Genomic DNA, 13,646 nt, shown 5'->3' on the forward strand with positions numbered 1-13,646 from the left:
GGCCTGATATACTGGGAGCACTGTTTTTTTTTTATAGAAATCTCACATTACAATTCGATGCCAAACTTTTGGGGTAACTTGAAGAAATTTTGAATTTTAAAAGGGATAAACAGCCAAAGGTTGCAGCCTTTGGTTGCTTATGTCCTTCCTGTGTGCAGATCATTTCACGTCTCTGGTGAGACACAGCTGATTAGAGTGCTTGTCCTCAGCGTCACTGACTTTTTACTTAATGAGAGGGAAACATTTTTACTTACGTATGCACTGAATGTGAATACGATGGTGTCTATCTCTATAGTTATCATTACCAAAGCCGTTATTGTGATGTCACTACTACAACAGCCCACTGTAATATAAAAAAACCAAAATGCTTTGGCACCCACACGGATACAGTTGAAACACTCTTTGTGAATCGACTGTTTCAACATGTAGTGAGTGGATGGAAAGCAACTGAAAATAAAATAATTCTACCCTCCCAGGACAGATTGCAACAATGGACACCTTGACCTTGAGTGGCAGAAATCTTAAGGTGAAACACTTAAAACCTGCTTGAGAGTGTACCATAATAGTAGTGACCACAATTGTTCGGTTTTCCACAGAAGAGGACTCGTTGGTGACCTGTTGATCCATTATATATACAAATTTTTCGTACTCATTCCAGTAGCCGATCTGAAAATGACACAGAGGTTCACAGTTATTACAAGAAGCAAAAAGAGATTTTATTTATTTATATATATATATTTTTTTACAGTAAAGCCTCCCAAGTACATGTGAGTTGGTCGGCTCTATCTGTACAGTAGGAGACAGTGTTGGTTTTGCCTGCTGTACGATTTTATAAAAAGCTTGTAGTGGTGCTTCTCACTTCACCTGAGCTACACTTCAGCAGAGTAGGAGTAATCTATTCCTGGCTCAGCAAATGTTCTCTTATATAACGGGAAAGCAGCACCAATGGAGCATTTGAAGACTGATAGAATTAATACCAGTAAGACAAACCTAATAGTCTAAATGTGCCTTATCGAGCCCGTGCAGTAGGTTGTTCTGCTGTTCTATTAATACAACACATAGCACACGCAGTATAATCTAACACAAAAACAAACACTGGCCTGTGTCTGCTGAACCTGAGATGATTCCAGTAGCTGCATTATGTTTATTTCTGCCACACTCTGATGTATTCAGCCAAGAAGAAATCGATGTCTTCCCAATCCTGGTAGCCATAACGTACAGTACTCACTCTGTTGTCTCAGCAGATTGTCTCACACTGAGTTTGGATTTAAGGGCCGTTGTCATGTATGCTGCCTCGTGAGCTGAACTATGTGGACAGTATGGGGCCACTTCCTTTTGGTGCCAGCTTTGGTGGAGACCCTGTCAAGAGTTCAGGGTCAGGGAGCCAGCCAAGCCGTGGCACCGGCACCGTGGGTCTGTGCATGTGTTATGAGGTGGTGTTGTTTTTGCCTTTTGGTCTGCTCAGTCATACACAGCCCAACTAAAGCAGAGCAGAGGGCGCAATGAGACCCTGAGTATAGATACGCCCATGCATTAAAGTCAAACTGAAATTAGAGAAGTAATCATTTCTGCTGTAACCTCCAAGCTAAGTGTAAATGTGTTTGTGAACAGACTTGTTCTAGTAACTGGGCCTTACAAGCTAATAAAGGGAGAGGCAGTGTTTTGTTGGTGGTATTGAACATAAAGGATCTAATCATTCAGCATCTAAACTAACAGACATTGACAAGTGCGACAGCTATCACGCTAACAAGCTATGTCCCCCAGTGGATTTTTGGATGGCTTATTTAGAAAGCCAAGGAGCAGGACAAGACACGTGTCCATGCTTGTATGGACACACTGCAGTGGAAAGCTAATGTGTGTGGCAGCTCCCAGTTCTTAGCTCTTTTCTGTCTGTGTCTACAGCTAATGTGTATTCAAATACAGTGTAAGATAAAACATTCTTACCAGAGATAAATACAGAGATAATAAAATACAGATTTCATACTGGTTTCTCAAAAGAAGACAGATTTACAGCATGCATTTCTATGCTACAACATAAAATAAAATGGAATTTAATTTCAGTTGCACTTTAATGCTACAGAGCCACAAGTAGGGATACTGCTGCTGTTAGGATTGAAGCTGTAAAACCTGCTTGACAAGAGCAGCTAACCCACCTCACAGCATCATTACAGTGGGTATTAATGGAGAGTTTTACTGTGACAATGCCTTTGTCAGAGGATTTCCACGAGAAAGCGCTGAAAACTGAAGTCACATTTAAATATCAAATACATACATACAAAAATATCAGCTACTTATAATCTTGCAAAGCCAGCCCACGAGCTCCACTTTGCTTGCTGCTGTCTGCCAGAGCTGTGTAGGCTTTTGCTTGATGTCATTTCAAGTGACTGACAGTTCTGTGTTTTATTCAGGCACCAGCATGAAACATATTAGACAGGAGACTGGACAAATGCACCACTCGCTGGGCCGTCAGTGGTTTTATCAAATTTCTAATCTAGCAACACTTGGCAGCTCGTCTAGAAAAGTTATTCCAAATTGTTGATTATAATCTGTTTCTGAATAAACGTGAGGCAACAACACAAGCCATGCAGAAGCAGAGTGATGCCTCATTGTGTATGTACACTTTATATTTTCATGATGCTTCTGAGTTTTTAGCCACATTATTGCCTAAACTACCACCTCCCAAAAGTTTGCAGATTGGCCCAGCTTCTATCTGCGGGGCTCAGCTGATTTTCAGTGGATGTTTTCCAGATTAAAATCTCAGGGGGAATGTGTGCTCACATGATTTGGGCTGGCTTTGCAAGACTGGGCTACTGGCAGCTTCTGTCCCAATCAGAATCATGTACTGCCTACATGCCAAGCGACATTAAACTCCAAAACACAAAACTGCTTGAAACTTGCCTGTATTTATTAACATACAGCACTGATATCTATCTCATATGCTTATCTAGCAAAGACTAATTACACATTAATTCAGTTATGACAGGTATTTCCAAGGCTATGTGCTCACTTACCCTCCTGGGGCCCACTGACTTCATCTCGTACACATCGATTGTGTAATTAGATCGCCGGCCGAACGTGTCGAACTGGATGTTTCCTGTCATACCTTGTACTTGGACCTGCCAGGCACCAAGAGGAGAATGAATTTGGTTTCCCAGGTGTGTTGTTTGTTTGATGCATATTCCAATAGCATCATGTCTGTATATTCCCAGTCTATGATTATGATTAAGGGGATTACGAGGTCTGGTTTTGGACCAATCATATCAATGTGGAGGGGGAACAAGTCAGTAAAATTGTGCAAAAATATGGCAAAGGACAGATTTTTGAGGGGATAAGGAGACACTGCTTTCACTATTTCCTGCATCAGGTGCACATGTCTTGCCAATAATGGATAGAAATGACTATATTTGTCATAGTTTGCAGAGCTGTGGCCTTGTCTTTAGTGATCTTTTAAGATTGAAAGAAGAAAGAAGAAAGGTGAAGAAAAACTGAAACATTTAATAATGGTAGTTGGATCCCACAAAGGTCAAATCAATAACTTTTGAGGGAGAAAAAGAGTAAAGAGTGAGAAAAAGGAAAGATTCAACCGTAGGGTGAATAATATCACAGAGACAGCAAGGGCCCTCAGTCCTACCATTTTGAGGGCTCTCTCTATGTCGATGCCTTGGCTCCAGGGCACAGCGGGGTTGGCAAGGCAGTCGCCCGCGCTCCCCCTGCGTGACACGTCCACCCGCTGCCGCCGAAGGTACCGGAAGGCCTCCGCGATCACGAGGATGGCATCGTGTGTCAGTGCTGATGTATACTGAGACATAAGGTCACAAGAAAGAAACCCACAGTGACGCGCCAGTGACATCAGCCCAGCACTGTACTGCAGTCACAACAAGGTTATTACTTCCCCAGCAGTACTCGGTACACACGGAGAGCAGTGCCACTGATGTAAAAAGCAAGAAAATAAAAGCTTCGCATTATGATTGACATAAAAATTGTCCAAGGATGAAAGCCGCCTCTATTCAAGGACAAGCAGGTGACAAGTTATTTTAGCAATGTCTCATTGAAAAGATTCAGATTGACATATTCTCTCTGGTTTCAGCACAGTTACTACCTTAAAGCTTGTCAGAAGAAGGGGTGAGAGAAAGAGGACCTTTGAAGATGTTAAATAAAATGTAATTGCAGCATCGGCACTGTGCCTCTCTGACCTTCAGCGGAGTGTTTTTGGCCTCTGGAAATTCTCTTTCATCCAGGCGCTCCCAGCGCTGGAGGAACTGCTGGACGATGGGGCTGTCTGGGTTGATGATCTGGAAGCCTGTGATGTTGGCTCCACCAGAAAAGACCCTGTCCAGGCTCATGTTGGAAAAACCCTGAGAGCAAAGAGCAGAACTGGCTGGTAGTGGAGCAAAGGAATCATTAGTAGCAAAGAAATCCATATTTAAAAACTACTTGAGCTTGTCTATCATGAGCTTATTTGTTTTAATTACTGCGCTCACTTGTGTCATGATATTGAGAGAACTGAGTGACTTTATGGATGAGAGTGTTGCATTTCTTTGCTCTGCATTGCATCACACCGAGCAGTCTTTTTACTGTGTTGTGTGTTGAACTGTTTCATGTTGCGAGCTCTCACCAGGTTGGCGAGGATGTAGTGGTATCCTCTGCTGTTTTTTCCCGAGGTCACCACCTACAAGTCGCGGGAGGGAGACGCACGGTGAGTCACATATACATCTGAATGCGCTGAGAACATTTAGAGAGGCAGAGATTCAGAAATGACAAAAGACCTTCAATTTCATAACAAACACACACACACATAGAGAGAGAGAGAGAGCAGTTGGTAGGAAGAAAGGAGGAAAAAAAGAGAGAGACATTTTAAAGCTACATTTACAAGGGCAAGAGGGAGCGTGTGGGCACATTTGTATATTTGTGTGTTTTTTGTATGAGACACACACAGAGAGGGGCGCGACTGTGATGACAGTGCTTGTTCCTTTCCATTAACTTCAACATGTAAAATAAGGTCAAGGCTCCGGCAAACCTCTCTCTCTCTCTCTTTCTCTCTCTCCCTCTGCAGCTGCCTGTGCTCTACGGTCTGCCTCCTCCCTGCTCCGCTTGTCTCAGTTGCACAAGAGACTTAATTAAACCCAAAACGTTGTACAGCACCTGTCTGAGCCGCCAGACACACAGAGAGAGAGAGCTGCAGTCACTGATTTCTTTTAAACTTCTTCACCAGTCAAACCTCTCCCTCTCTCACTCTGTCTTTCACTCTCTTTCACTGTAGTTCACTCACATGCACTCACTCTCGCTCTCTCTCTCCATATCTGCCTGGATTCTGATTCTCTACTGCAGAGTACAGAGCTTCAAAAAGATACTGTGGGGGTGGATAGTTGTTTTTTTTTTTTCCCCCGTCTTTTCACTTTCTACACTCGCCCACAGTTTTGATAAGTATACTCAGGCACTGAAATCATCTAAATGTTAAATGTCCACAGTGAAAATGATATCATGTCGAAGAGATTTCATAAACAGTCGAGAAAAAAAATAGGACTGAAAAAGGACAGGGATCCCCATGGTTTATTTCTTACAGTCGTTTTCCTTTTAGGTCTTGTCACAAAATTATCTCAGTGTCTCCCTCTCACACCTGCGCTTTCATTCACACCTGTGCAGTTTAAAACCCTCTGCTTACATCTGCCTCAATGTCTTGCAGTTGTCTCCAAAGAGAGAGAATGTCCTTGATGCTCAAAGGTTGGCCCTCTGACCGGCTTATACACTTTGAGCAATTTCAACAATAAATCCAATTACCCTCCTTGGAAATGCAAAATGATTTCATTGTGTTCGACATTTTGCACCACTGCCGACATCTCTGAAAGCCCCACGTCCTGCGTTTTCCTCATAAGCAAAAAAAAATAAATAAATAAAAATTCCTGGAAGCTTTTCTGCTCATTGTCTTCCAAATTGTCTTGAAAAGCTTTCCATTTGCTATTCATCCATGTGAGAGGGAGCCGCAGTGACCCAAGTGCAACAACACAGCAAGCACTTAATGAAGCTGCAGTGCCTGGGGTGACTGGCTGCAACTCCTGCTCGTCAGCAGCACACTCAGGCAGAAAGCACAAGACTTCACACTTCTATATGAGCATCAAAAACTGACACCTCAACTGCTGTTACTGAGTGGAAACTCATTTAGCTGTTAGAAAATAACCAACTGTAAACATTTATCGCTTACTGTTGCTACGAGGTACACGGAAACAAATAATGTGGGAGTGTTTCCATTTTATTTGGCTGTCTACTGGAGCGAAACAGGAGGAGTAAAAGTTATATTGAAAGAAAAGCACTGTGAAGGCAGTTCATAAACACATATGTTTTGTGTTTTATTCAATTGCAGAACAGTATCAAATGCTACAATCTTCTGCTGTCATGATATATTAGAGAATTTATGTAAAGCCACTGCATTTCAGCACTCAAACACTCATATTGTCTCATGGTGATTCACTGTTGATTTTATTTACTCCCATGCACAAAAAAGGTGATAGATTTACCACTTGGCTTTTGTGTCAAATATTTGAAAATGTTTTGACTTTCGTGGAAAAAAAACAGAAGAAGAAAATCCCCTGACAGCTGCATTGGTAGTCATCGAGTTGGCAGCAAGCACAGAGGCTGACAACTACTCAAAAGTTGGGAAATCTGGCTGCTAAATCAGAAGATGGGGTGATTCTCGGAGGTGGCTCTTGTTGTTGAATCTCTCTGCATTTAGACTAAAAACTGAAGAAGCTGAGTGAGACAGTGAGAATCTTTTAAGATTAAAGCAGAGTAAAATAAATTAATTCTATGATTAACTCTATAAAACTATGAAACGCTAACACAGAATATTCAGCTTTCCACCAAATTATTTTCTAAGTTTAAATTCAAATTTAGCTGTAGCATTGACTGTTGGTGAATTAGTAAAATTAATTTTCCATTTTCTAATATGATCAAGCCAAGTAAAATATAATTTATTTTGCATTTCTTTGTTGGACACTAGTAACTAAAAAATAGAATAAAACAATTTACATGAAAAAATAAATCTTTAGAGAAGATAAAATGAAATTAAATATAATCAGTGGTCAAATATAAACATCAAAAACTCATAATATGTAATGCAGCCCTTATGCAACTAGATCAGACTTGGTGCAGCAGCACAACAGAAGTTGCAACGTCCGCAGTGATCTGAGTGAAGATGTCCACAGCTGTTAATCTGGCTTTGCTAAATTATTATTACCAATATTTACAGTATCACATTGGATTTACCCATTTAATGACTGTATTTTCAATATAAATGTTTCTAAAATGTCAACAACATTAAACCCAATACAAGAATTTTTATATATGATGGAATTATTAGATTTACCATACTGATAACAGATTATAGTCTTTTAGTCTTATATTGAGCAAGCGCACAAGGGACGGCCAAATCAGGTTTTCAACAAGATATTACAACTCAAAACGTGACTTGAAGCAGTCATGATTTAAGGTGAAATCAATAATGTGAGCAAAAATTTGAATTAGCTCTCTACAGATTTCAACTGTGTGTTATGAGATTTCAAGTTCTCAGCTACTGTACACAAAGAAATCTGTGAGCACGGCACATGTTCTTATAACTTCATTTGATTTGCTGTGGGGTTTCTGCTTCCTTTGTTGGCAGTGCTGTTCTGAAAAAAAAAAGCATCTGGGCATAACAAATATTTTTAGGATCCTGATGCTCCAGTTTCTTGGTCCCCTGGGATAATCGCTTTTTGTGAGCATGTGAAACCACCAGCAAGCCGGAGGAGGTCAGGCACTACCGTCACTGAGAGACACTTTTAGTGTCACAGGACTCATATCTTCCTTTCAGTCAAAACCCATTTCTCAAAAAACAGCCTCTTGAAACAGCTCAGGGAAAAGAAGACCTATGAGAAGGAACCTGTAGCTTGACTAGCTCCTAAATATTTAATGCTCATTGAATGGAAATGATGCCGTGCCCTGTCAACTGTTCTCTACAGTTCATGTTTTCATCTGGCAACAGTACAAAGCCTTGTGGGTTTTAGAGGAAGGCTGAATCTGAATCACATTTGGTGATTGTGTTTATATATTGAGAAAATAACAACTGGTGTTAATATTATTTTAACTTATAGGTACCCCGTGGAGTTTTTGACCACAAGTGGTTAGGGTTGGGGTTAGGGTTAGAAGAAACGTAGCAATGAGACAGAAAAATTAAGGAAGAATACTGCAAGCTAATAGACATGGGAGTAACCAATGCAGTTTTTAAAATATTCAAAAATCAGCTTTGGAAATGTTTCATAGAGAATTAAATGCACTCGAAACATGTTTCTTCAGCATCGAGGACACACAGTATGTCTATTGGTGAGAAATACTAAATGAAAACATAGCTGCATTTGTTTACAATAAATCTTCACTGGGTGCCTTTAAAAGTATAGTTTTTGGGAAGTACACTTATTCACTTTCTTGCCAAGATTTACATGTGTAGATCGATACCACTCCTCATCTCAATCCGTCTATTAAATATGCAACAGCTGGGAAACAGTTAGCTTAGCTTAGCATAATGACTGTAAACACCTACCATTAAGGTCACTGACATGTTACTAACCGCGTCTGTTTAATCTGTAGAAAACCCAAAATATAAAAATAAGAAGTTGTAGTTTTATGAGCCAGACTATTTCTTGGCCAGAAGCTGTGACTTCCTGGAGGCTACACTGAGTACAATCCTCACAATAATATCCTGGAAGCACTTCTTGTTTTTACATTTCAATTTTTGACCCATTTTTTTTGCCTTTGAACAGAGCCAGGCTAGCAGTTTCCACCTTGTTTCACATTTTTATGCTAGGGCTAAGCTTACTGTCTCCAGGCTGTACCTTGTAGTAGTATTCATCTTCTCATTTAACTCTGGGCAAGAAAACCAAAAGCACATTTCCAAAAAATATCAATCTACTCCTTAAACTTAAGCCAAAAATTCTAAATTACTGGCCAACCTTTAAACCAGTAGTGAGGTACTGGTGTATCAGCAGGATGCTCCCCTGCAAATATGGACAGAGTTTTAAACTTTGCAGTTAAAAATAAATCACAGCAAATCATCTTCCAACCCCCGCAAGTGTATTACCATCCAATGAATCATCGCTAACAGACAAATAAACCCAGCACTAAGGCTCCTGTTACAACTACGCATTAGTATTCACCTCTTTGTTGAGGATATAATCAGAAATAAGGAGCCATCGTTCTGTGCTGTGGAGACAAATTATAACTCCTGGACACAGACAGAGAGGGAAAGAGGGAGAGCAGTGTCTCAGGTCTCAATTATCTTTATTTGTCCATCCTCAGGGCTCCTGCTGCCCGCCTGTCTGGATGAACAGGTCTGTGCTGTGCTGTTTGAAGCTGGGCTGAGCCAGGCCGAGCTACAGGACGATCAGCCTAAATATTCCTGCGGGAATAGACTCTAATTAAGCAGACTGGAGCCACAGTCCTGTGCAGAGCTGGATGTCTGCCCAAGTGCCTTCAAGAGGATTTGACTCTCTTCCTGCTGATGGAGGCTTCTCTTTGTTACAGTGATTTGTCATCTGCCTGCTTCAGAACTGGAACGGGCATCATGAGGTTGATAACTGTCCCGTTTCACCAGTCAACTAATTATGTTATGCTGCTTGAAACAAGGCAAAATGTGAGGAAGGATTTAACTGTCAAAAGAAGTCCATTAAAGAAAGAAAGTATAGCGGGGGAGGGACATGGCTGTATATCAGTCAAACACTGCTCCAAATGACGACATAAAACCAAATCCTCCTCACAAAGCTGCGGTAGCTGTGCCACATGATGAAACTTCTATACACAATATATGCAATAATATATGAAAAAACATTATCCTCATCATTTATTGAATTAATTTGATATAATACAACCAAGTGAATTGTCTTTTTTTTGGCTAGTTCCTGAGACAGTGTGCAGTCTGATAGTATAAGTGGCTGATTCGCGCCTTTGCAGCTACACACTTCTAAACTTCACACAGTCTTCTTATTGAATGCCAATTTCAGCAACATAAAAAATGTGTATGAAGTTGTAATGTCCTTACTATCTTTGTTGCAGCTGCCAACCCTCCTGCTTGTGTGTGTGTTTGATGTTGTTTTGTATTTGAGTTGCTTTTAACTCAGACTTCTCTTGGGTCTCCTTTGGACGTCCGGGCTACAAAGAAGACTGTACAAAAAACTTCCTCTATTACAGTGTTTTCTTTTTCAGAAGCCATGTTTTTTTTTTTTTGTAGTTGATGTCAAGAAAAAGCAAGTGAAGGTCTAAGCGCAGATAGTTGTCTTGTTGTTGTTGCTGTTGTGTTGGTTTATTTGTAGGGCATTGCAGTACAAGCTGCTGTATCACATTTGCACTTTTTGTATTTAAGATGAGGTTTCATACAGAGTATTCACCCGGCCATGACCTACTGAGGAATACATGGGAAATTAAGAGAACAAGGAAAATGACAACTAAAAGGCCAAGAGATGTCCACTCTCCTGATCATATTTATATGGTCCCTAATATGAATATTTTCATCTGTTATATAACTTATTCATTATTAACTCTTATTAACTGTGTTGTTTATAAATCCAATAAAAGTAATCCAGAGGTTGACTTCATAGTGATTGTGTCTACTCCACTATTTCCTTTGCAACAACCAAAGGTAATTCAGAGTTCTCACCAAAATGCAAATTGCTGCAGTCTGCACATATGTGCATCAAGTCACCGACTGTATTCATGATGTGTATATGCATCCTCAGGCTCTTAGCCTTCAATGACCACCACCCAAAAAGTAAATTGCTCCACAGCGCTACTTGTGGCCAAAAACAGCATAAGTTAGCTTTAAGTGTTTACATACAGTAGATGCAAAACTGTCCCCCATTCAATCTCTGAATGTATTCGGTATTAGAGACTGTGATCACATAATGGTAAATCTTGAATCTTAATGGTTTCGAATTTTGAATTTGGAGATCCTCTGACATTTCCTCTAGTGCCACCAGCAGGTCAAATTTTCAATTTGCCCAGTGCTTCAGCCTCAGCTGTGTGTTGTGTTTAGTGCTAAATAACAAATGTTTGCATGCTAAGAGGCTAAATAAAGACAGTGAACATGATAAACACTAAAGCTGCTAGAAATCAACAGCTCAAACCAAAGAAATTATCTATGCTACAGAAAACATTTTTTGTCATGCCATTAAAACCAACACCCACGCTAAGCAACAGACAAAACTACAATTTGCATAAAAGATTAAATAACATCCACACAGATGTAATCTGAATAATCCCATTACAGCGTCTTGTTTTACTATCCTGCTCAGTGGGTGTGGAATTCCAGTGCACCTCTGGGTGTTCAGCACTTCTCCTATTTCCCTCCACAACACTAGACAGGGAGACTCACACTACATGGCTCAATTCCCACAAGTTCTCTCTGCCTTTCCAATCTCTCTCTTTTTTTTTCTCTCTCTCTCTCTCTCTCTGTCTGTCCACCAAGCAGGAGGAGGCTGGAGGTGACGGGTCCTCTCTGGCAGCGATTATAAATCCACCGTGCCTCTATTATTGATGAGAAGCCTTAGAGGTGTTTATCGCTCCGTCTTTACTTTACTGAAGGGATGAGCAGACTGATATTTTTAAAGGTGGTGAGAGAGCCAGCAGGGGAGGAAAAAAATCCCACAGCACATTTATCAACAAATAAAGCCTGTTACAACTGAAACTACTCTGATAACAAAAGTAATTAGCACAAATCTAATGATAGATGTCTGCGTATGAATTCATTAATAATACACTGAGCAGACATAATAGCCTGAATGCACTTATTCTTTGATGATTATGGTCTATTTATGTGTTAATTCTAAACACTGATTAAAAAATAAATCATGTCCAGAATTTTTGCTTCCTTGTTGCCTGAGTGATCTCGTTGTGTTTGCTCACTACTGCCTTTGTGAGAGATCTTCCCTCAGGCTAGGAGGGTAGGCTATTTATAGTAGGCTCATTGTTGTTGCTGTTATGGGACAGTGTGTCCTACTTACGCTGGGAGCTGATATTACATTAAAGCAAGTGTTGATGTCACAGCTCGTATAAGGAGTCGTCCTCTAGAGACGCTGCCACGTCTTGCCACTCTCAAGCATCTGGAGAGACACTTTCCTGACAGATGCCGCCTACAAGGCCACCAGTCACATTAACGCGCCACAGTAAAGAGATTACGATCGGATCGGCCTGACGTGACACAGAGTGACCACAGATATCTGATTGAATAACGGGAATCTAATATGCTGGCAATTTGAGAACACTTGAAGAAACCCTCAGTATCAACGTGAAGGGCAGAGAAAAGCAAACTTCTCGTAATTAATGAAAATGTTCTGTGCTGTCACCGAAAATATCCCGCCGCGTCGGAGGAAATGAAGACAGATCCGCAGTGAAGGTCAGGGAAAACTCGTAAGGCCGGCAGTAATGAAGATCATTATGTAGAGGGCAGAAGCCTTTACCCACAAATATCCCAGCGAAGAACAGAAGGTTAAGATGTGCTCGGGATTAATGGTTCATATGAGCTCACACACACACATACACACACACAGAAAACAGATTATACTGTAATTGTGGGCTTAACAGTTTTTGTGACACATTACTCTGTTGTGCAGCTGTGTACAATGGCTGCAATAAACCAAACTGAAAGGAAATTCAACTTTGAGCTGTCAAGTTGGTCATATGTCTTTAGCCAACAAGTGCTGATACCTAAACAAGGTCAGTCATTAAAAAACCTGACCCACTGACTCACTCAGAGTCAATTATACAGCAGTAATATGTAGTATTATAATTACACAATCTGTGTGAATAGTTACCTGACATTCTATTTATTGTGTAGCACACTAACATATTCCTGTGTCATTTACTTTATGTAGGGGCTCAAGTTACATGATCACAACTGATCCGAGAATTTTGTTATTTACCTCTTGTGTCAGAATAAACAGAGATCGGCCCCCAGAGACTACTCAGTTAAGGTTAGGGAAAAGATTGGGTTCACGGTTGAAAGAAATGAAATGTTGCTCCAGCATCAAACTCACACACTCGGTGTGTTCATCCATCCATCACCCTGACCTCTTTCCAAGCAGTATAACAATGTCACGCCACTTCAACTTTCCTCCTAAGGCAGGACAGTAATTATTTGTATGGCTGTATGACGTTGCATGTCAAGAAAACGTGAACATAGATTGGTTTAAGGGAAGAACACTTGTAGCCTTGTATTTATCCAGTCTAGTGTGAACACACCTCTTTTAACTTCCTACGAGGTGACTGTGATGTGTCACTAAAATGGCTACTCAGTTTCAAGTCATCTGTAGGCTATGGAAGCGGTTTATAGATGTCTATTGTTATTGCTCACTTCATTATCAGGTTGGAAGTAAGGTCAGGATTAAGTCAGGATTAGGGTTAGTCAGTGGACATTATGAAATAAAAGTCCATCCATTTACTTGAAAGAAATGTAATAGATCACTTGTTTGTGAAACAGTAAACATGATTCATTTGCATGTGACTAAATGTGACCACATGTGCTACACACTTTCTAATCCTCCAAATGAATGATAATAAAATCTTACAAGAAAGCAAGCAAAGTCCCAGTTAAGCTTCACTTAATGCATTTTTGATGATAAAGTATTTTC

The 13,646-nt window shown here is 40.4% G+C and overlaps 1 protein-coding gene across 4 annotated transcripts in view; it reads right to left on the bottom strand.

The window, feature by feature from the left end:
• Positions 1 to 13,646, bottom strand: part of LOC108893426 (glutamate receptor 3) — a 67,116-nt gene that overhangs the window by 22,957 nt on the left and 30,513 nt on the right. For all 4 annotated transcript variants that reach the window (XR_007815312.1, XM_018691440.2, XM_018691438.2 and 1 more), the window contains exons 5-9: positions 4,616 to 4,669; positions 4,194 to 4,355; positions 3,632 to 3,799; positions 3,012 to 3,116; positions 559 to 666 (exon numbers count right to left, since the gene is read on the bottom strand). Coding sequence is in view for 3 of the 4 variants with exons in the window: in XM_018691440.2 (XP_018546956.1) it covers positions 559 to 666; positions 3,012 to 3,116; positions 3,632 to 3,799; positions 4,194 to 4,355; positions 4,616 to 4,669 (597 nt within the window). In the remaining variant the exon portion in view is untranslated. The remainder of the gene's footprint in view (positions 1 to 558; positions 667 to 3,011; positions 3,117 to 3,631; positions 3,800 to 4,193; positions 4,356 to 4,615; positions 4,670 to 13,646) is intronic.

The sequence above is a fragment of the Lates calcarifer genome, linkage group LG20, assembly GCF_001640805.2.
Source record: "Lates calcarifer isolate ASB-BC8 linkage group LG20, TLL_Latcal_v3, whole genome shotgun sequence".
NCBI lineage: Eukaryota > Metazoa > Chordata > Actinopteri > Centropomidae > Lates > Lates calcarifer.